The sequence below is a fragment of the Coptis chinensis genome, chromosome 4 (assembly GCF_015680905.1).
Source record: "Coptis chinensis isolate HL-2020 chromosome 4, ASM1568090v1, whole genome shotgun sequence".
Lineage (NCBI taxonomy): Eukaryota > Viridiplantae > Streptophyta > Magnoliopsida > Ranunculales > Ranunculaceae > Coptis > Coptis chinensis.
The window spans coordinates 2626312-2651301 of NC_141459.1; the positions used below are offsets into that span (position 1 = coordinate 2626312).

A 24990-nucleotide genomic window follows, 5' to 3' on the forward strand; every position below is an offset into this window, starting at 1 on the left:
AAAGCAAAAAAGGATATTAGTATATTATGATGCTAGAGGCCTATATGTAAACCTAGGATTGTATATATATAAAAGTAAATATTAGTTCTGATAAAAAAAAAACATTAGCTATACATTACATATGGATGATGGATCTGACTATCTGAGCATCATATCATTCTTTTTTATTACTTATCAAAAAAAAAAAAAAAAAAAAATCATTCTTTTTTTGTTTGGTAACTTGAGCACCATATCATTCTCTTAGATTAGTTAGATGGCCATACGACAATTTACGGTAATAATTAAAACTACCAATTTCGTTAAGGAAAATATCATTTATCTACCAATTATATTGTGTGTAGAAATTGTTATAGATACATTCACATAGGAAAAAGTCTACATAAAGAAACAAGTTGATATATACTCAATTCTACTTCCATTAATATCCTAATTTGTTACGAAAAATCTGTTAATATAAAATGTTTTCATAAATTTGATACTGTGGTAGACTCCACGACCTGGCTCGAAGATGCACAAAGCAAACAATCCACATTCTTCCTTACGGAGTAAGGTTGTGGGAAATGTCTTACCCGATCACACACTTGATATAGATAGATAAAACGAAAGGATTCAAAGTAAGAGAAAGGCGGAGGGACCAAATGTTTTTCACTCTGTTGTACAGTTGCACTTAAGGTGACGACACATAGGAACTTAGATGAGGTAATACCGTAATATCCTCAAAAGAATCTAAACTGTTTTTTCTTCAAGATTTATCAATGGCACCACCGAACAGAAAAGTTTGGTTGACCCTATTTGTCGATCTCCCTTTAATTTTGTTCAGGAATATTGGTTTCATGAAAAATGTGAACAAAACTGATATACATTTTATAGTTACACAAAAGTGTAAGACATGGCTCACATGTAAAAACACAAGGTTTACACCTTGTAGAGCTTGAGCTTCATTAGGATCGGAATACGAGTCAATTAATGCTAGCTTGTACTGAAGTAATCTCCGATTTAAGTAACCTACATTATTCACCAAGCAACAGTTTTCATACCAAGATTGCTTTAACACTAGAAATTGGATAACGTGGTGCGGTTTTTCAGCTTTTCCTAGGGGGTCTGTAAATTGTGGTGTAAGCGAGCACATGAAAGTCGTTTTCTGTTGCTTTTCTTTCTGAAAATTGCTCAAAAAGCAATAAATTATCTTTTAGAGTATCTTTAGGAGAGAAATCAAGAAAATACCAAATTTTTGAACCAAACTAAAAAAATACCAACCAACTTTTGGAAAAACATTAAATATTCAATATAAAAATGATGCGGTTTTGGATAAACCGTGCCATATAGTCCACGCGGCTTTCTCAAAACCGCGCCACTGAAGTCCATCTTAAAAGCCCAAGCCGCAATATGTCGCACATCAACTTTCTTATTTTTTTCTCTTTCCAAATCTCTCGTGCGGTTTTCGCAAAACTGCGTGATTGAAGCCAACACTTAAGCCCAAGCCCATACGATGTTTAAAAAAGCGCGTTTTTCCAAAACCGCGAGAGAGATTTGATACAGCACCAAAGCTGGAACCAAATTTTAGGCGATTTAGTTTTTTTTTGTTTTTCATCAACATGTGTCTCTCCTCAAGATGAAAAAACACCAAATTATCAATTATTATTGATAATTTGGTGTTTGATGCTAGGATAATATCTCACCTAAAAATACTCTAATTCCGTTAAAGTGAAGGATTCGATCCAGTAAAAGCCCAATAATAATTCGGACCTAGTTTGATCCATATTATAAAAGGCCCAACCCACATTTTGACCCGAACTTTCTTCTACCCCAAGACAAGAACGCTTCTTCTTCACTGAACAAAAACGAGGAAGAAGAAAAAAACTCACACTTTCTCTCCATTCAAATCAAGTTCCTCTCTCTCAAATCGTATCAATGTCGGTAAGTTTTACCTCCCTCTACTAGTTTTACTTCTCTAGAGCAGTTAATATATAAAAGTTTTGATTTTTATTTGTTACAATGGTTTTGCAGATCTTTGAGTACAATGGAAGTGCAATTGTTGCAATGGTTGGAAAGAACTGTTTTGCAATTGCAAGTGACAGACGTCTTGGTGTTCAACTACAGACAATAGCTACTGATTTCCCCAAAATATACAAAATTCATGATAAGTTGTATATTGGATTAGCTGGATTACTTACTGATGCTCAAACTCTGTAAGTCTTCTTTTGTTTAAATGAAGTTTTTCTTCTTTAAAGGTTTATGATGAGTTTTTGTTGTGTTTTCTTTTGGTTATTAGGTATCAAAGGCTTGTTTATAATCATAAGTTGTATCAGCTTAGAGAAGAGAGAGATATGAAGCCTGAGACTTTTGCTCATCTTGTTTCCCATATTCTCTATGAGAAAAGGTATAACTTTCTTTAAACTTGTTTATTCTAGGGCTTGTATGAAATCAATCAATAACTAATTGTTAAATGTGTATGGTTGAGAAATTAAGATAATGTAGGCTAAGCCATGGAAGGCACAGTGATCTAGTCTTACTAATATAGTTTGGGAAATCGGGATTACCTAAATGTTAGGATGCTGTAAGTCTGTAACATTGTAACATATTTCAAATATCTACTTTGTAAGATCTGGTTGCGTAGAGAAAATCGGAATGATACGATATATTGGTTATCTCAATATGGGTTTAACGTTCTAGGGTTAGGCCTGCCATTACAGTTTCCAACAACATGTTCTTAGGAGACTTGATCAGGAAAGAGAATACACAGATTCATAGAGTTTGTGGGTTTGTTTTATTATTTTGGTCTATCATTTTTCATTTTGGCATGAATAATAAGTTATGGGTGATTAAATGTTGTCAGAGCCGTTTATTTGTGTTAGAGTTTATATGTTAGGTAGTGATTAGTTTTACTGAGTGTATCGCTTAGAGTGTATTTGTGGGGTAATGTTAATTCTTTAGAGTTTAGTACCACATTGACTTGGATAAGCAACAAAATGGTTGAATATGTTTGTTTGGCAGTTAAGGTTTGGAAATTAGAAATATGTTGACTATGTAAAGAGGGGTTTCAAAAATACCAATTTCAAGTTGCTTCATACCCTGATAACGGTTCATCATGAGAGAATATTTGGATATTTAAGGCTGTTTTTGATAGCATAGTGGGCAATGAAAATGTTTGCCCCATTTGCTAGTGGAAAATTTACCATCAAAGTAAGGAGAATTCTTTACAGTAGTTAAGTGTTCCAACTTCTTAAAGATGTAATCACCATTGGCAAATATAACTTACAGCGGGCAAGTAATGGCTATCAAACAAAGCCTAATGTTTTTTTTTTATGCTAATACAGTATTGTTCGTCAGAAACGTTTCTACTTTGATAACCAAGTTGTAAGAATCCGACTTTTTCTCCCAGATTTGTTTGCTGAGGCTATCTCGGATTCTCAAATTTCCTATTAGAGAAGTATATGTAGACAATGAAAAGAAAAACTCAGACCAAACAAGTTTTTATGTACAATTTATTATTAGTTTATTGCCAGAGGAGTGATCCAAACTTTGTACCTAAGTTGAATGAAAATGTAGAGTGGAAGAGGTTTGGAGTCTACTGAACTTACGAGATCACTGCAATCTAGTTTGTGGTTTTACTGCTTGCATTACCTGCTCTTTGCGTGTACTACTTTGGAGTTGAGAATGTTTTCAACAATGCAAGGACCAACTTCTTGCCCTTTCAGAGCCAAATTATTTTGGACCACCCACTCTGATGCACGAAATTAGTTAATGCATGGAGACTTACATAATCCAATCATTTCAAAATCCCATTAGCTAATAATGTTGAACTTATTTTTAAGAAACTTTATGGTGCTCTTTGGATTAATAAAAAGGTTGATACTCCTTGTTTGCTGTTTTGTGTGTTGCATGCTAGTGCTTGTTGGGCGCGCAATGTTTCAATGACCACCATTCATAATTAACTCTTGTAAAGAGTAACAGTACTCCAAATATTCGGATTAAGAGGTTGATTCAAATGCTATATGTCCATTTCTAGGCTTTGTTGTATGGCTCTCTCTTTCTGTAGGAATTGTTTACTTTCTATGTAGAATGAATTACCAACGGCATTGAGGTCAACTTGACCTTATGTGTGTACCCATTTATAGTTGTTAAGTATTTACTGTAGTGATGAATGCATCCATGTAGAAAGAATTATCAACGATATTGAGGTCAACTTGGCCTTATATGTGTAGTGCACCCAGTTATAGTTATTAAGTATTTAGTTATTTACTGTAGTGATGTATGTATCTATTTTTTTTTTTATCATATTCATTTTATTGACAATTTGTAATTCAGTATTTGTGTTTTTACTTATTGTTACTTTGATGGTACAACTAAAACAAGTGCCACATGGCTTCTATCTTGTAGGTTTGGCCCATACTTCTGTCAGCCTGTCATTGCTGGAATAGGAGATGATGATAAGCCGTTTATTTGCACGATGGATTCAATTGGCGCCTTGTATGTTCTCTCTCTAATTTTTCCATATGCATTTCTTGTTTGTTAGATGGGGTTAATGCGTATACATACTTTTGACAACTATAGAATCGTCGATTAATGAAGGATACTGAATAACAGAGTTCCTCATGCAATATTGCTTCAAACAAACATTAATTTAATTCTGTCAGTTCTTGTATGAAGAGCCATGTCGGGAAACTTCTAGTTTTGTGTACACGTACCTCTCAGTATTTCAGTATCAAGTGTCTGGTTCCTGTGTTTCATTTTGTTGTAAATATTTTCTGTGGGCGTGTTCTGACATCTTCTTTAGGAGGTCTTGTGACCTTGCATCTTAAGTTTGAGGATATATATAAAACGTTGGCCTTGTTTGTCTTATTCTTTCTTTTGTGTGTGTGCGTGCGTGCGTACCCTCTCTGACAACGGCCTAACCAACACCCCCCAAACCACCAGCATAAAAACATGCGCTGGTGCTGACACTCACCATTTGGAGGATATAGAAGTGAATATATAATTTGTTAGTGATATGAATTTATTGAAACAATAAACATGTATAGCTATGGACAGGTTGATGTCAATGGGACCAGGGGTTTATGAGTGATGCTAACACAGATATCCATACCATAAATTTTGTAACGTCATCGTCATCATCTTGAGAATCTTATCGAACATCTGGTGTTTCCTTGTTGTTCTTCTGTTTTTGGTTAGAGTATGAGAGTGCACCATCATTTTCAATTCTTGATTATATCTGCTCTCTCTTCATACTTCAATCAGTGGGATTTATTGAAATCTAATGAATACGATTACAAAGCTGCTGGTTATCCACCAAGATATTCTTTGCATGGGTTGCTTTGGTTCTCTTTTTTCGCTATTTCTTCGGAGTAGGTTCATCTTCCCTAATATGATTTTTTGGTAGATTTCATGAATTCTGCTTTTTTTTTTGCTAAGTGAGCAGATTGTATTGATATGTTGAAATATACATAAGTACATTACACATCAGGTTAGTTGAAGGGGAGGACTGCATCATTGTAAATAGCATATCTTCCCTACTATGTAGGTCCTATATACATTTACCAATCATATGCACAACACCCCTAGGTTACTTTACAAATCTATAGATTGGCATAAAAGGCATTTCCGATTTGGTGACCCAGTTGGGTCTCCCTTCAAACAAGAAAGCCATATTGCTAGTCATTGTAAATGCATAATTTGCTGCTGTGTCAGCTGATGCATTAGCTTCTCTCCAAGTGCTGGAGATCCTTAGCTCTTGTATTGTCTTTTTGCACTGCTTCCACCTCTGTTGCATTTTCCATGGTAACATATCTGAGTTAAATGCTTGTACCGCTGCACCAGAATCAGATTCTACCCAGAGTTTCCTCCATCCCCTTGCCACTGCTGTTTCTACACTCTCCAATATAGCCATACATTCCGCGAAATAATTGGTACTGACACCAATTTTCCTCCATAGAACCAGATGAAAATCTCCATTAGAGTTTCTAAAGGTTGCTCCAATAGTTGCTGAACCTGGGTTTCACCTTGCAGCACCATCACAGTTGATTTTGATGGTGTAATGATTAGGGGCTTTCCAGAAGCAAGTTTTGATTTGGGGTGCTTTGGGAAGTTTGATCGTAACTCCCCAACTCCTCAATATTGCCTGATTAATTGCTCTCTTTACTGTGCCTTTGGAGAGATGCCCACTCTGGCGAATGCTTTTCCAGACTTCGTTTTTAAAATTTTCCTTCTTGTCTTCAAAGATCATTCTATTTCTGTTCTTCCACAAACCAACTAAGCCTCCAATGATGGCTGCATTCCAAGTGTGAGAAAGAAGCGTGCTTCTATTTTTCATTTTGGCTTTAGCTTGCGGTAAAGAGTTGAAGTTATGTTGAACATGAAACCTGTTAGAGACCCAGTCCCATAGTTTCTTGGCATGTGAGTATTCCCATAAGAGATGAGTGATTTCTTCAACATTGTTTCAGCAGCAGGGACACATGGATGCAGGTTTAACACCCTTTCTTTGAGCTAAAGTTTCAGTGGCTGCAACATTGTGACAAAGTTTCCAAGCCAGTGCTGTGGTTCTCGGGCAAATGTAGGAATTCCAAAGCATGGTTGCCCAACTTACTTTATTAGTTTTTCTCCTAACGCAATCAAAAGATGATGAGACAGAGAATTTACCCTTGAGGTCATGAGTCCAAACGGCTAAATCATTGACAGTAACATCAGGTGCCGGGAGAGAATCACAATAAACTCCGGTGAGCTGAATAAGATCCTTGACTTGTGTAGGTATGTTCCAAATCTCATTGACAATGAAACTAGAGACTTTAGCTCTACAGTGTTTGAGATCTTCAATTCTCAGATGAAGTGCATCTTTAATAGCATGAGTACCAGCCCAACAACTTTTCCATAGATCCGCTTTTCGACCATCACCAATAATCCATTTGACATAAGGAACCATTTCAGAGAGAGCCCATTTAATACCATTCCAGATAGAAGAGCATGCGTGGTATTGAATTTGTTCTCCATAGTAAGTAAATAACTTATGCCGGATAAAAACTGAGAATTCATCATCTGTAGTTAATACTTGCCAAGCAAGCTTCATTAAATGAGCATGATTGAGTTCTTTCATTCTTCGGAGACCCAGTCCACCTTCACTCGAAGGTTTGCAACTTTATCCCATGCAACTGTAGTCTTTTTGGCCTTAAAGGGGTCTCCAGTCCACAAAAAATTCCTAAGAATTTTTTCACAATCAATGATGATGTTGGACGGCCATTTATAAATGCTCATGTTGTATACTGGTATACTGGAGAGAAATGATTTAATGAGAATTCACCTGCCTTGAAGAGAGAGATGCCTTCCTCGCCATGCAGTTATTCTTGATTTGATATTGTCGAGCAATCCAGTAAGGTGAATTCTCTTGACTCTACCTTGAATCATTGGAACACCAAGATATATTTCTGGGAGAGTTCCAAGCTGAATACCAAAATGGTCCATAATTCTTTGTTGCCTAGTTAGAGAGATGTGGCCCATAAAGAGCTTGCTTTTTCCTCTATTAATGTGATGACCTGAAACATTTTGGTAAGAATCCAAGAGAGTAGCTATATGTCGAATCCCTCTCATATCACCTTTGAGAAAGATAATCACATCATCTGCAAACAGTAAGTGGGAGGGACCAGGATGGCTTTTAACCACAGTGAGTGATTTAGTGAGTCCATTATTTCTCAAGTAGTTTATGCCTCTACTGAGAACATCTTCTGCAAGAGCAAACAGAAGGGGAGATAATGGATCGCCTTGTTTGGTACCTCTGCTAACAGTCAAGCAGCCACAAGGACCACCATTGATCAACACAGAAATTTTAGAGGTTTTGATGATTTCCATGATCCAAAGAATCCAAGAATCAGCAAAACTGAACTGTTTTAGAACTTGTTGCAGAAAGTCCCAAGATAAAGTATCAAATGCTTGTGATATATCAACTTTGATGCACAAAGATCCTGCAAAGGTTTTCTTCTTGAGCTCATTAAACATTTCTGAAGCCATGCCAATATTGCCTTGTACCGATCGCCCTTGAATAAAACCGGTCTGCTTCTTTGAAACTAGATTGCAAATGATGGCTTTGAGTCTCTTTTGTAGAATTTTGGAGAGAATTTCGATGAAGAAATTCCCCATGCAAATTGGCCTGAAATGTGCATTGGCCTGAAATGAGAAGCTTTTCTTGCATTTCTATTCTTCGGAATAAGGCTTAGAAAGTTTGTATTTACACCATGTGGCAAGTGAGTCTCCTTGAAGAATGATATAACAGCTTTGCTTACATCCTCTTTGATTATGCTTCAACAATGTTAATAGAAACAGCCCTGAAAGCCATCAGTCCCCGGGGAACTATATGCATCCACATCAAAAACTGCTTTCTGTATCTCTATCTCTGAAGGAATAAGAGTAAGTTCTGCATTGTCCTCCTCATAAACTGCATTGGGAATCAGTGATATGAGGTCTTCATTGTTACAAACAGGCATAGCTTGAAACTTATCCTCGAAATAGTTCACTATGTGTTGCTTGATATGTTCCTGTTCAGTAATGGGCTCTCCGTCCTCAGTTTCGAGCTCTGTAATGATAGACTTGTTAGTTCTGATCTTACATGTTCTGTGAAAGAAGGTTGTACACCGGTCAACTTGTTCATAGTTTCTCAGTCTACTTTTTTTCCTGAAGAATCCTTCTTTGTTTGATAGCGCATGTTCTAGAAGGGCCTCCTTATTCTGCGCTTGAGCACCCATAGCTAGATCTTCATGATTCTCATCGAATGCAAGTTGGGCATCCATCAAATCCAATTGGGCTCGGGATATATTCTGATCAAGATCTCAAAAAACTTCAGTGTTCCAGTTCTTTAAATCTTGTTTGAGTCTCCTTAGCTTATGAACCAATCTAAGAATGGGAGTTCCAGTGAGAGGTTGATACCAGCTGCGTTTAACAAAGTCTTTAAAGGAGTCATTAGTGATCCAGGCTTTATTGAAGCGGAAAGGGATATTCTTAGGCTTTTGTACGATCTGGTGTTGACCCAAGAGAGGGGTATGATCAGATCCAAGTCTACAGGGGAATTTGTATTTCCACCCTGGAAACTTGTCAAGCCAAGCTTCATTAAGTAGAGCTCTATCAAGTTTGCATAGAACTCGACTTGTATCATGTTGATTGTTACACCAGGAATATTTAATACCTGTGCAAGTACTCTCCATAAGATGACATGTATTGATTGTGGAATAAAACTCATTGCTAGCTGAAGCAAATATAGGTCTTCTGCCCTTCTTTTCTTCACTTCTAAGAACCAAATTGACGTCACCAATAACAAGCCAAGGCTTGTCAGTATACAAATCTTGTAACTTTGTCCACAAAGTTCTTCTCTGAAGGTAAGAACATTTGGTGTGCACAAAAGAAATCAAACAATCTTCCACCCAGATAGAGATTTGTTGACTTGATATATCAACTTTCGTGACATTAATGCCTCTTCTCCAAAGGACCCAAATGTTACCAAGCTTGTCATCACAATCATTATGAAAAAAACTTACATCATAGTTATCAAGACCTAACTCACTAAGGGAGATTGAGTTAGGTTTTATTAAAGGCTCGGAAATACATAAGATATCAGCATTAAAAGACTTTAAAAGATCCTTAAGTCTTGCAATAGCTTTTATTTTTCTAGTACCCCTAATATTCCAATAGAAGATCTTCATTGGGAAATTTGCGGGGAGGGGGTTACCTTGTCTTTGCTGCTGATAGAACCAGGGGAGACACTAGAAGATGCCTTACCACCTTTCCCTTTCTCTGTCTTCTTTCTGGTAGTGATAAGTTGAAAAGGACATTGCTGAAAAGGAATTGGTGATTCCCCTGCAATTAAATCGGATATGTGTTGAGCTTCCAGAATGACTGGATTCTGGAGTTCCGAGCTTTCCATCTCTGCATTTTCCAGGACCAAAGGATTTTCCTCAACAGTTCTAGTAGTAACTGAAGGATTTTCCTCCGCAGTTCTGGTAATCGAGGCAACCGGGATGATAGTCTCATGTGATTCAACCATATTCACTGGAGATGGAGAGACATATACGTGTGGTTCAGCATCCCTGTGGCATGGCACTAAAATGTCTTGCATTACAGGATCCATATCATCAGCGACATCGGATAAAACAGCAAAAGAGTTCAGGAGCTGTGTAAACATACTACTAGTAGTACTAGCTTGGGGGTTTTGAATAGAACCACTACCGACACAAGAAGTGGCCAATGGAGTTGCTATATTCTGAGGCTAGTGATGCGAACTGTGGGTGCAACAACAATAGATTCTAGGACTCCTCCCTCCACAGCAAAAGATGTATCAGGTTCTGCTAAGATTTCCACCACTTCCGTGTTGTCTTTAGATCCCGATGTTCCTTCATCAACAATTGAAGTGTTAGGCTTGTTCTTCTTCTTCCATCTTTTTTTTAGGTTCTTTGACATGTTTGGGTCAACATGAGAAAGTGCATTAACTTCGCTGTAACTCTTTTCTATGTCCTTAGCTTGATCTTGTTTCAGAGAGTAACATTCAACTACTGAGTGTCCCACGATTTTGCAGTGACTGCAAAATATGGGGGTTCTGCCCGGTTTAACATTTTGCCAAAATGCAATGCCAAATTTTTTCGATTCAACCCAAATTCTATCAGGTATCTTAGCAGACATATCAATATCCACCAAAACACTTACAAAGTAACCAAGTTCTCTTTTTGCAGTAGTCTCATCAACATGTCAAAGTCGACCAAGAGCCCTTCCCATTGCTAGGATGTTATGAACCTCCCAGTATTCTATGCTGAGTCCAGGAAAGCGCACCCAAACGAGAGCGTGAGATTGTAGATCTTTCTCAGTTGAGAAGTTGGGTGCCCACTTGTTAAGTCTGAGAACATGCTTGTCTACCATCCAGGTGCCTTGAAGCCAAGCTTTAGAGTAATCGTTCTGTTCTGCAAATCTGAACATAATATAACCCCTACTGAGTGGGAGTCATTTGCCATTCCCCAGTTGGTTTCCACAGGTGCTTAACCGCTTCTTTGACTCTATCAAATTTGATTTCCTTTAAATCTAATCTACCAACAAGAGAAAATTTACAGAAATCCAAACCCTTTTCTACGTCATCGTCAATGAGCTCAATTGTGGGAAACTCACCTTGTCTACCTGGGGTAGGTAATGAAGACATCAACATTGCGACCATATTTGGGTCTTGTCGCATTAGCATAAGATTGCTTAGTGGCAGCATCATTACCGGATGTTGCTTCAGCAACAACAGTTTGAGCAATTGTAGCACGTTCTACCTGTGTAGCATCAGCTATAGTAGCTTGTACCACCTGTAAAGCTTGAGCATCAGCAAGATTTGATTGTTCAATATGAGGAGTTGTTTGAACATCAACAGATGCAGGGGTTTGTGTGCAGAGCCCATCGAGGAAACCCCACGAACAACAGCTTGGGTTTTTTCTGAAAACCAATGTTGCAAGGAGAAGGATCCATGAGCAAAATGATCGGAAGAGAGTGATTTGACCGGTCAAGACCGATCAAACCAGCTCGAAAGAGAAAGTTTTCCCTCCAAGAGCCGAGGCTTACCTCTAAAACAGACTAAAAAAGGAACGAAATACGCCACAAAGACAGACCTACCCTTAGAGAAAGAGATCTCTAAGAATCGCCCTCAAAATCGCCAGTGACGTCACAAGAGGCATCAAAGTTTTCATGAATTTTGCTTGTAAATAAAATAGATTAATAGATACGAAAATTTCAATTTTAATTGGTAAATTAGATTAGATATATTCCAATAAAAAATAATGTAATATTCTACAACCATAAGCAACTAGGAAGGCAATCAACACTTGCCTATGATACAAGCAACAGAAGAAAACCTAGTCAAAAAAGGAGGGCCTCCCTCCCATATGCAAATGGAGTGCTCAAACTGTATATCAAATGTCTCTTCATCTAGGCTGTCCAAAGCGCACTAAGGAGCCACATAAGTACCAGTCCTGCTGAGGTGCTCAAGTCCCCAATTTCAGTAAAATTTGTTGCGGCTTCAAAGTCGTTTCCAAGGCGCAGACAATGCTTCCGTAAGCGCCAGGTTGGGAAGCCTAACTCCTCACCCTCGACCACACAGCTCCTCATGCACTTTGCTATCGCGTTAGAACAGTGGAAAGTGGAGTTAATTTTTCCCACTGTGCCGGGGGCATCGAGGAAAATTAAGGTCTTTGTGAAAATACTGTCATGGTTTATTTATTCTCTATTGTTGAGAATCAATGGGTAAAGGCTCTTGTTCAGTTGTTTTAGAAGGCCGTAATTTCAAATTTATACTCTGTTGGGGCTCCTGGGTTGTCTTTTAGAAAACGTGGTGCCTATACTTCGTTATATGTGTTCTTTTGGGGATGTAACCTCAGGACACATGGTCATCTTCCTTGGTTCGTTTTAAGGAAATACAGGGTTTGTATTCAGGATCCACTATGTATAGGGTGTATGCTAATTTAGAGGATAATCTTTGCGTCAAGTGCATGATATTGTGGATTGCCCATGGCTATGTGTGTCTTATTTAGGTGTTTAATTTGGGGTGGGACCTGCAATGAAATCCATCGTTTTCTTTTATAAATTCTCAGCATTGAGCAGGAAAGAAATTATGTTGGTGTCATTTACCTTTTGTAAATTGAACTCTGCTGCAAATTGTTCTTTTCACAGATTTGTTTGTTATCACTAAAAGAACTCATAAAATAGATAGAACTGAATGTAGGAGCTACCTTCTTATTGGTGGTCCATGTTTGATGGCATGCTGCTCTATACTTGTCATTTCTTGATTGAAATTGGATGGTTTTGCTGACTTGTTTCGCACGTCGTGTATGTGCAGGGAGCTTGCCAAAGATTTTGTTGTTGCTGGCACAGCCTCAGAGTCTCTTTATGGTGCCTGTGAATCAATGTACAAGCCCAATATGGTGCGTCACATTTTCAGATTCATCTAATACTTGTTACTGCTCTTAGTGATTGGGTTCTTGATGCTTTGTATAGGTTTACTCTGCCTAAGTAGAATATTACATATTAAAACATTGTTATGCAACCTGTGGAGTTGTTCTAGTCAAACCTTTGGCATGAATCGTATTCCCTCGTGCTTGAAGGAGTTACTCTCTAATGAAAAAAGAAAACACGAGTTTCTCATCCCCTAGGCCTTCATCTTCCATCTAATACCCGGGAGTTAGTTTTGCTACTATGCTAATTCTCAATTTTTACTGTTACTATCTACCAGGAAGCGGAAGAGCTATTTGAGACAGTTTCTCAATCACTGCAAGCATCGGTTGATCGTGACTGTTTGAGTGGTTGGGGAGGGCACGTATTTGTTGTGTAAGTTCTTTTCTACTCTATGTTTTTTGTTTATGGCCTGCATTTCTAGACATTAGAACAGAAAAGAAAAGAATTATCAATTCATACGACATTGTGGTATTGGACAACTCTTATTGAGTTCCAACCCTAAATTAAAGAAAGTTAATAGGTAAAAGTGATTGCAAAATTTTGAAATGAAATGTCCTAAATATTTTCTCTATTTTGTCCCCCACCCCACCCCCGGTTCTCAAAATTGTTTGTTTAAATAGGCATTATTTTATGGAGGTTGGAATTCGTACAACATTAGTTTTTGTGTAATTGATCCAACTGTATCAAACTTAATCATTCTAGGCATTGGTAGTCAGTCTTGTAATTTAAACGTATCTTCTTCTTCCTGTGCTGCAGGACTCCAACTGAAGCTACGGAGTCTACCTTGAAGGGAAGGATGGACTAGCTTTTATCTGCTTAGCTTCATATGATGAACAGCCAATATTTCCTCATCCTGGCCGGGGATCTCTGCCAGTTTGACTCCAGTTGAATTGAACAATCTATTATGTGACCCATATGAAAATTGGTCATCACTTAGGTGGAACGGTTATCTTATTCAATGTTTTATGTGTTCGTATTTTTATTGAAAAGTGCTGTTGAAGGCTTTAGATTTGAATGATCTTATTTCCTATGTACGTTGACATTTGTCAATTACAGCTGGTTAGAAAAAAAAATTGGAGATTTCATGTGTTCTCATTTACCTCGCTCAGTGCCGAATGACGTATCTATTTTCGTACAATATATACTGTTCCACATACGTTACAACATATATGTCTGTGGATTAACCTAGCAGGAATGTGGCTCTTAGAGACAGATTTGTAGATGTCAATCTGGTGTAAGTGTAACAACACAGTATAGTTCCTCTACCACCAAAAAAAAAGCAATATAGTTCCCTAATATGTTCTTAAGACCGCTTGCTGCTAATCACTATGTCAGGGAGGGGTGGATAACTTGATATGTAATTTTAAAGAACAACATTGCCCAACTGATTTGACTGAAACGGACCAAATGTTTTAGGGATGTTAAAATTGTTAGCTAGCTAACAATAACAAAACCAACAACTACAGCAGTGAGAAATAGTTTTTTTTTTTTTTTTTTTTTTTTTTTTTTTGAAATATTTAGAGGGTTAAGATAGACCCACACCGGTTACATTGAAAGACCCTAACCCGAAGACTTACATTGCCCGAAGGCTCATCAACCCACATCAACCCAGAACAGAATCTAGTCCTAAAGCTCTTGCCGATGCGCCAGTTTTTAGTAGACCCAACTGCCTCCACTTTTACTGATGAGGTTTTCCAGAAAAGGAAGTTTTTTTACTATCATTGGGACTCTTACCCTTTGATGATGAGCATAAGTTGGTGTTTAAATGTATTATGTCTTATGATAATGATATTGTTTACATCATACACGACCATTCTAGACATTTAGCTTATGCAAGTGATTCTTGGATTTCAATTGGAGGTGAGGGATGCTTGGTTTTTCGATATAATGATATTTGATGATTTTTGTATGGGGTAAAATGCGGTGGGAAAAATATACCATTACAAAATGATGATTTTCGATATACTGACTGACCGTCCTACTACCGATATTGTTGAGTGTGCTGAGATGTTATTGCTTATTTGTTAACTAGATATAACCCGTGCCGACAGCACGATTGGTTATGAGGTGCTTATTATGTTGTTTGTGGCACTGAATGTAACTCTACCGCATTCAGTATACAACGTTTTACCATGACTATATCCCAATCATTCTATTGATTTTATGCAAACCTTTTCTCAACCAAATGGGAATTTGGGACATTCCCTGGATACCTTTTTGGTTAATACATGTTGATAAGTATATTCTTCTAACAGTAGTACTACACCAGTCAAAAACTCAAAGATGATAAGGAATTGAAGGAGTTCTTTGAGAAGAGCATGTACCTCTATTATAACCAAATTAGAACAGCATCCTGCTTCAGCTTTAAGAAGCTTCAACATTCATGGTTTTTTCAAAAGCTTTAAGAAATTTGTCTTGAAACTCACTTAATGGGAGACACTTCATGGGCACTTCTTCATGCAAGAAAGGACTCAAACCAAAACCCATTGAAGCCCTTCCACAGAATTAAGGTGTTGGCAACTATTTAATAGCCCCTTAATTTTGTTAATAAGATTCATCAAATTCATTCATTATATACTTAAATTTGGTATTGAAGAGAACCTTCAAAGCTTTTCGACACCCACATTGGAACATATTAACCGGTATTTAAATTTGGTTGGAGTTGGCGGTGCATGGCAAGTTGAAGTTATCTCGACCCGATTGGGCTTTTTGAGGACATCTTCGACCAGTCTCATGGCTTTTCGGTTAGGAAGAGGGCGTTGCATAAATAGGTAAATCAAGTTCATGCTTTAGATTCTTGAATCTAAGGTCTTTGTTGAATTCACGATCTACGATCTATCTTGTAAAGCGTAAAGGTGTTCCCCTAGGTAGTACCCAATTCCTAAGCATATACAATGCAAATATTTGAAACGACAAAATTTTTGTTCATTAAAAGTTGCACAGTTTGCACATACTTTTTTTCTTTGTTGAGTGTTCAAGTATTTACAAAGTGGTCAAGGAGAATAGTTATTTTTTTCGACAACTAACGTCAAGGAGGATAGTAACATAGATCTACTGCGTCTTTATTCCAGTTGACATGAGACTCATTTCAAGAAAATCTCACACTTAGTATTCTAATTCTCCCACATTTGAAGTCATGTAGGTGTCACTTTATGTATTTTCTTGGCACATTTAAGCTGCATGCGCATTAGATGTTACATCCACCATATGTACGAAGTTGGTATCTTTGAGGTAATTTTCAAGACATTCATCAATCTTCTATTGACCTTGAATCTGGAAGGTAAGCTTCTCGAATAGAAAAATGCATTCAAGTGCGGTTGAGGAATTAAGTAACATTGCTAAATCGAAGAGGTCAAGAGTTCAGATTATTACCATTAAAAGTGGTTTTGATCTAGCACTGCACTTCACAAGATGCGCACATCTCCTTGCAATTAGCTTAGGGTGCGTTATTTCTTCTTTTAAAATTTTGAAATATGAAACATTGGAAGTGATTTCGAACTTACACTTGATCTAGCACTACACTTCACAGTAACGGAACATCTCCTTGTAATTAGCTTAGAGTGCGTTGTTCTTTCTTCTTCCAACTTTTTTAAATTTGAAACACATCTTAGCACTTTTCTTCTCAATGGATTCATGAGCGCCAACATAGTTGTTGATTAGCTCCCAATAGTCTCTGAAAAGCCGACAAATTTAGTTGGTTATTTTCGGAGTTATCCCATTGTTCAATACAAATGACATCTGGCTAGACATTCTAGAAAATAATATTAGAGCAAAATTAGAAGTAACATATTAAAGCAACATAAGACTAAGAGCATACTTTAATCATTTCAACTTCCAAGAGTCATAAACATGTTGGACTTGTCAAAAGAGGGCCAAGCATCCAAGGATCGTGTATTCTTTCTATCATGTCTTCAAAACAACTATATATATATATATATATATATATATATATATATATAACATGGCACAATCAAGTAGTATATATAGTAGGAACTAAATGTTCAAATTGAAATCCAACCATTATTAAAGAAGAGTTCTATGTAACAACATTATTTGTCAAAAGGAGTCGATGTTTCTTGAAGCCTATAAATAAACTGTGTTAAAGTTTCTATATTCCCATCAATCGAATTTCTTTGGTATAAATTATCAAGGAAACATGCCAGACCATCAATATTTCATCATACCATCTCTTATCAAATGGAACTTGGTTGTGTTATTTGTTGTATTGCGGCAATAACCAACTGAGGAAAATGAATCAAAGTCCATCAAAGTTCTCCAAACTTAAATATTAAGACAAATAACTAACCGGAGCTTATAGTGTTATAGACCCCATCGATCAAGAGTTTTTGCAAAGTAATTACAGTATTGAGAAGCACACATTATGTATTCCCAACACTGAACTCTAACTATACACCCAGAGTAACATTCCTAGTATTCACTTGCAATAAGGAATAACATCTTTTGCGTTCTGATGTAATAATTACTCCAAACAAAGAAAGATGTTGCTCGATCACCTTTTCATGCTAGTCTTATGATAGTATCAATCTTGTTCTAATTACATACTATTAATTATAAATTCTACTCACCTGTCTAAACTTCTGAACACCACGTAAAGTTTGGTCCAACCACACATCACTTGAGAACTACCACTCTAAACACAATCTATGGATTTCAAAAATTGCATATATCAACCACTTCATATGTGATGAAAGAGAGGCCGTAGTAGGCACAACACAAACCATAATTATAAAAGAAATGTCTCATTACTCCATTGGTAATAGATGTCTCGTTACTCATTTTGCATTAAGCAATATATGAGAATCATCAAAGATCCAAAGAAAGGACCGATGTACCAATCAATAATCCTCAAAACACAGGCAACACTAACTATATCAAATTACAACGGTTGAAAAATAATTTAGCACTTTTAAAGGTTTGACTCCCTTTGAGACTTGATAATCCATCTATGATGCTTCAACGACTCGCTGAAATTAAAATATGGGCAGTCAATAACCCCCAACCCTTTGTTTGTTAAGTTAAAAAGCTGAATCTCCCAGTTGAGAAGGCCATGGGATTCTCTACCCATTGTTGAACATCCCCTAATATTCTCTACCCATTGTTGAACATCTACCCCCTAGTAAATCTCAAAGTACTAACTGTTTAGGCTAAAGAAGTTGTCACGGTTTTACACCTTACTTATGCTTATATCCAATATCTCAAGTTCACATAGTAAGCAAGGGATAAAGGGATCAACAATTTCTAATCCATATAGGGCCACCGAACAGGGTTTCATAAGAAACTTGAATATTGTATGAGTGAAACATTCTAAATGACAATTCTACTCGTCCAATAATGTCATTTGTATTAGTAAGTATGCAAGATTTCAAAGTATCTGAAAATACTTGACTAATACAATGCAAGAATGCTTCCTAGGGCCGAGTATCTTCATCTCTTATACTACTTTCAATGGACATTGAAGATCAATTTGTGCAAGGAACTTACAGTAATAAAAAATACTATAGATGAATAGCTTACTGCAAAAGCAAGTATAAGCTGGGATCACTGAAATCAAACACATATTATGCATTTATGCACACTGAATTCAACAGCTCTATTAAACAATTCTTTAGCAACAACACTTGGTTCCACCAAATTATGCCCTCTTACCTATTCACACCACTTGAACACAACATGAAAAAGATCAAACCTCTTTGGTGCGTATTCCGCAAAAACTACTTTTATATCCTTCTTTTTTTGGTTGGGGTGGTGATATTTTTTTGGGGGGGGGGGGTGTACCTTGGTTTACACTATCCTTGCTAGGAGAAACAATCAATAAACCATTTCCAATTTAAACAACTCAAAATACAAACACATTAACTCTTAAATGGCTAATTCACAATTTCCTACCAACATCAACAAAAAATATATAAAAAAAAAAAGCAAAATAGAGAAAAATGATCAAATATAGTAATAGATTCAACAAATAAAGTGACACTTGGATTTCTTAACAACAATTTTTTAGTAAGCATCATTTTAATTAAATCATCCAATGGAAGTATACGAAAGAAACAATACCTTAATTTGAATTTCAATCCAACGATGAGGGAAATGAAGAAAATGTACATGTTTTCCTCGTGGCTTGATCATTTCCCGCATCCTAGCTTGAAGTACGTTGCCTTCTAATTCAATGCCCTTTCACTTTTGCAAATTTATTGGTTTGCTTTTAATGGACAATAGAAGGTAGTTACAAACTTGCAATATACCTTAATATCTATCAAAAAACAAAAGGAATAAAAGGTTTAGTATGGATAGGCAGGCAACAATTAGGAAGTATACATAAAACCTTTGCTGGGAATAAATAAAAAATTAAAATCTGACAACAATAAGAAGATATATAATTGCTGAAAATCCAATAAGAAAACGGGTTTTAGAAGCCCACACTGGTATGTGACATACTGACATCCTTACACAAATATCAATGAAAAGTACATGTTCAGAAGCATATATTGTACAACACGTAAATAGAGCACTTCTTCACCTCACATGCCCTTATTAGATATAAGGCTTAGGCAATCCCTAGATCTGAGAATCAGGTTTTGCTCGGCTTTTGGGAACATGACGATTCTCAGAGGAAGTAGGGTAGGGTTGGTAAGCCCATACGGGGTTTTGACCCTTGAGTTGCTTATGAGAATGCCTCTATTTTGAGCCCAAAGAATTCTTTTTTCTCAAACTAAAATGAGCATAAATACCAAAAAGAGCCCAAAGAATTCTATTTTTGTGTTGTACAATGCGCTATTAACATGTACTTTTCATTGATATTTGTATAAAATAATCTTAGGCATTACATATAAATGTCATAATAGAAATCTAACTGAAATCGTAGTCAGTTATTGGTAGAGGAGAATTCTATATGTGGTCATTAGTCATTATATATAAATGTCATAACAAAAATATCTAACTGAAATCATAATCGTTATTGGTAGAGGAGATTGAAGGCAATGGAATCTTTAGTTCTTGATATCTTGCAATGAAGGACGCAAGAGGGCCAATAAGTTGTCAAACCTTCATGAAGGACTGGGAATGAGACTTCATTAGTGGGTCCACTATAAGTCAAATTTGTTTATTGCAATTAGCATTTATGAAAACACACTCTCAATTATATCTTCAATCGATATTTCCGCAAACAAAGGGGGAGTGCTTAAATCCTTGAAGGTTAAGAATGCATAAGATTTTATTTTTTATAGAAAAATAGTATCCACCCATGATTATGGGAAATAAAGGATGCTTTAAAACATGCTTTAAACAGTAGAGAAGTTACAAATAACGTTGTATGCTTTAAACACCATTTATTTCTTCAACACATTAAGCGTTACAAACCACTAAAGTCGGTAGAGAAATTGCATACTAATCAAATTAACTCTTATTGAATGGGAAAGGAAAACGGAGAGAAACTATCGGAAGGAAATAATCAGTGGTGCTCTAATTCTCAATAAGTATGCGAGGGAAAAAAGATGAGTAACCGATGTGTACTAATTAATTGGGTGTCTATTAATTTTTGGTGAAGGAAAAGGAAATTGGCTAAAATTAACCTCTATGAACTAAATTTTTTGGGTGTCTACCAACATAATGCACTAAAATTAACCTTTATGTAGAGGATATGAGACAAAAGTGTTCTAAATCTGCTACCCCTCTCGCCCTCTTTTTGTTAAAAAAAAATAGTAGCTCAGAATCACTTTCAAAAGAGAAAGGATTTGAAAAGGTAGAAATCAGTGGCGTCAATACTTCAACATGCACAAACTAAACAAACAAATAAATTGGGATGCATGCTGAAATTGTTTAGGTGCTCAAATGAGATTGAAGACAATTACTCACAACAGAAAGTATCCCAAAATGGTATCGAAGATGCAAAGCAACCTCAAAATTTAGAACATAACGGGAAACAACAACCCAAAAAGGAACTTTGCATAGAAAATGTAGTAAAACAAATCGTAAACATATAAAAAACCGTGTGCATCACTGAATTGGCCTAAAGAAGTAAAAAAAAGAAAAAACTAAAGAATGGAAATCAAAATGGGTAACTTACATGAGATGAAGTACCTAGAAACCTGGATTTTGTAGGTCGACAAACACCCCACATTAAATGAACACAATAAATTTCCCAAAGTCTAGCATTGAATTTCACCATCCCGAAATTCATATACCGGTGCCTTCCGAAAGTAAATTTCTTTTAAACCATTGGCTGCACACATACACTCAAAGACATAATCTTCTATCATAACCAATATATAATCTTGGTCAATTTATCAAAACGCATTACACTCCATCATCTTTTAGGTTCTTCAAGTTTTAAAATGCTGACCATAAGGAAAACTAATGGATTAGAAGTGTGAACAACCTCTAACTTTGTAAATGAGCGAGATAGGCCTCCCAAAAGAGCAATGAAATGCTTATAAATAGTCATGCTAGGTATACTCAGATTGGTGGCTTGGCATCAATTAAATCAATACAAATTTGTAATAATGTTTCGGGTTCATGTAATGATCATGAATCACTCTGCCATACCACTATAAGTGCAACTTTTTTCATCCCGGCCAAGTACAATCATCTTCTATTTATGTCTTTTCTATTTATGCCCGTCCATTCAAAAATAAATCACGAAAGAAACTAAAGGATCTGAATAAGGTGTACCTTTGTAGTGCCTCCATATTTCTTTTGGAGCCATTATAAGTACACTTTTTCTTCCGGGCATTACAATCATCTTCTATTTATGTCTTTCTATTTATGCCCTTCAATTCAAAAACAAATCCAAAGAAAACTAAAGGATCCGAATAATGTAATGTTTTACACCCTTTCACTGAGTGAATGCTTACAATGTATAGTGGAGGAGGATGCATTAGGTTGTATTTATGATTGATTTCATTAATATAGTTTGGGGGTAGCCGGTCTTAACCCTTTTAATTACTTCAAAAAAAAAAAATGGTCCAAATAAGGTGTAGCTTTGTAGTGCCTCCATATTTCATTTGGAGCCAGCAATAGACACTCTACTATGTTGTGAATTTTTTTAAAGTATCATACCAGTGTAAAGGGATGGGAACAGAAACAACAAACACAACAAGTGAAAACTTCAAAACAAAAGACAAATAGCCAAGACATAAAACACAAACAAACTTAAGCTTTTAAATGTTGTTACGTGCTAACCAAGTCGAGCATACATGCATATAGCAGCTTGAGATACCAAGAACCAACATTGTATCTACTGACTTTTAATAGCATGAAAAATAAATTAAAGTAGACTAACACCACATCACATGAATTTATTAAGGAAGAAAAAGGAAATGTACCTAGCTGGAGTATGGTTCTCGTGGTTTAATATTTTTCCTCATCCTTAGCAAATCTAATCAAGGTAAAAACATTGAGTTCCTAGCAAGACTTTTGTGTAATTTCTTTCACGCTCGTGCTTGTTAATCGCTTTTCTATCTTGTTCCATTTAACTGTGCCTTCCTAATCCCAACAGCTCAAGTCTTCAGAACTATCATACATTAGGCAAAATACGAAGCATACTAAAAACACCAATTTTCCTGACAAACTGAATAGACGACACCATGTAAATAAGATGTTTGTAAGGATTTCTAAATCACACAAAACAAATTTATCAAAAAAAACATTTGAAATTGCAAACCTCAATTTGATTGCATTTTTTTTACGTAAATTTGTTGGATTGAAGAGGAACCTTGATGCGAAATTGGGATAGAGAGTTTTATCTGAGGGAGTTGAGAGAAGCTAAGTTAGTAAAAGTCATGCTCTACTTTAACTCTATTGATAAATTTTGGTAGTGGAGAAACGTAAAGGTAACAATCACTGGTGCTCTAATGGGTGTACTAATAGTGTCTTGATTAATCCAATCAATTTTGGTGAAGAAAAAGGAAACTTGGAGGTAATAATTGGGGAGAGGATCGCCATTGGATGCAAGTCCGTTTGAGTCTATTAGATGCCCAAGCCTACAAACCCGCCTTTAATAACGTTTTAATGTGTTAACTCACAACCGATTACATTTAATCAATTAAACCCAATAGTTAAGAATTATTTTATGTTTTATTCCAACTTTAATGAATTGAAAATCTGTTAAACCATGAACAATTCACTTGAATTAATAAATATGCAATCTGTTAGGCCAATAAAAATATAGGTATGTATGTATATATGGATCGACGGCGGCATGGACATTTGCAACTTCAAGTAGCAAGAAACAATAGAAAAGAGGTTTGTTATTGATCTAGTCTAGAAACATTATACATACGGCGACTGAGCAAAATAGTTCAAGTGTAATTGATTTCGACAACAACATAGTTCAAGCCAGTGTGAAATTTTGTGCATAGTAACATATTTGTCTTTCAAGCTTCCTGATTGAAAATCATTGAACTGGTAAAACATAATAAGAGGAATTGCATAAGCTACTAAAACCCAACTACTAAGAATAGAAACTTGGAGCAGAACCAATTTAAAGCATCTTTGGTAGGAAAATTAATCCAACACCAGGAAGTGGAAACCATGTTTAATCCCAAAATTAAATTAGTCGAATACTTGAGATAGATCAAACACAGTACCTGCCATCGAAGGTGTGGAGTGAAGCATTTAGATGAACAAAGAAGTCGATGGTGCATGATTTTTTGAGGTGGGTTTTGATAGTGGTAAGCTATCAAGAGAGAAAGAGAGGGTTTTGATAGTGGTAACGTTTGGGGTTGATGGTCATTGCGAGTATTGGGGATCAAGCCCACTTTTTAAAGCAAAGCGGCAATTAATACAACACAAAAATGTTTTCATTTTTCATAGGGAAGCCAACTCTTCAAAACCAAGCCGATCCATGAATTAGTATTTATTTTTATTTTTGGTAATCCTTGGCATTTATTTAACCCCACTTTTGAAGCCTTTAGCAGTTTAACCCAACTAATTGATCAACTCTCTACTACACTGTAAATTTAGTGGATGCTAAATGGGTTTTTTATTTTAATTTTGGTAATCGAAGCTGAAGTGATTTAATGTCTGATTAAATGTGGGCTATTAGGAAGGTCATGGGGTGTTTCAAAATTAAATGCATTCATTAATTTATGGTTTCAAAATGCTCTAGATCGTACATCTGCCCCAATCTAACTCAGATCCCCAGACGATCCTGACCACCCTTTGTCTTGCCATTGTGTTTTATTATAATAGATGAGATACATTTTACGCTCTATCAGCTCAATGGAGATGGGAATATAAGAAGCCTTTCAGTGTGGAGTTTGTCTTGATTATTTGTAAAACTCGTTATAAAATAAATTTCTATTAAAAAAAGAAAAATAAAAAATCTATTAAGTAATTTCTTGTTAAAATTCCTCCATCTAAAAATTTTACTCATTAAGGTAAAAATGTAAGATATTATTTATTTTCGCAAAAAATTATTTCATTTAAAGCAAGGAAGGAAAATCAACAAATCAATTAAAAAAATATGGATCTATGAATTCTTGGTAGGGAAGCAATTATTCTCTTTTATTAACTGATTTCAAATTTGAAACAATTATTATCCTCTATTAACTGATTTCGATTTTTTTATTCTATTAAGTATGAAGTGATTTCTATTTAATTGAACTATAATTCGATGAAGGATGTATATCTATCTATATCTATATCTATATATTAATATTAAAGCTCCCACAAGGGGTATTTTTCTAGCTCTCTTAAAATTCCACGTCATCAACTCCTATTAAAACGGAAATCTCTCTTATTTTAAAGAGAAATTCTAGCACTTCTAATTAAAATGAGAATCCTACTCCTATTATAATGAGAATTCATCTACAATTGGAAAAAAAAAATCTAGCACTTCTAATTAAAACGATAATCATTCTCCTATTAAAAACGAGAATCATACTTCTAAATTAAAACGAGATCGATCTCTCCCCCAATTAAAAAATGGGTTTTTAAAATTTAATTAAAACAATTTGTCGAGAAATTAAAACGGGTTTTTAAGACTTGATTAAAACAATTTGTTAGGAAATTAAAAGCGGGTTAGCG

General features: G+C 35.9%; 2 protein-coding genes and 1 long non-coding RNA gene across 3 annotated transcripts in view; 1 reads left to right on the forward strand and 2 right to left on the reverse strand.

The window, feature by feature from the left end:
- The window catches only part of BGAL16 (beta-galactosidase 16), a 103935-nt gene that overhangs the window by 20596 nt on the left and 58349 nt on the right, over positions 1-24990 (reverse strand). The window lies entirely within an intron of this gene.
- Positions 1759-14040, forward strand: LOC147501182 (proteasome subunit beta type-3-A). The gene is made up of 7 exons (XM_086606211.1): positions 1759-1917; positions 2008-2189; positions 2273-2380; positions 4381-4470; positions 12830-12914; positions 13223-13317; positions 13702-14040. Exons 1-7 carry the CDS (start codon positions 1912-1914, stop codon positions 13748-13750), a joined length of 615 nt encoding a protein of 204 aa, XP_086462337.1. The 5' UTR covers positions 1759-1911; the 3' UTR covers positions 13751-14040.
- On the reverse strand, positions 16404-21077 carry LOC147501183 (uncharacterized). Its single transcript, XR_015220294.1, has 3 exons — positions 21029-21077; positions 19021-19216; positions 16404-16618 (listed from the first exon to the last, which is right to left on the reverse strand). It is a non-coding gene; the product is annotated as an uncharacterized LOC147501183 (long non-coding RNA).

Bases quoted from the DNA above. Each gene is read 5' to 3' on its own strand.
- LOC147501182 (XM_086606211.1), top strand. The intron at 4,471-12,829 runs GTATGTTCTCTC...GTGTATGTGCAG, and splicing joins ATGGATTCAATTGGCGCCTT to GGAGCTTGCCAAAGATTTTG. The intron at 13,318-13,701 runs GTAAGTTCTTTT...CCTGTGCTGCAG, and splicing joins GGAGGGCACGTATTTGTTGT to GACTCCAACTGAAGCTACGG.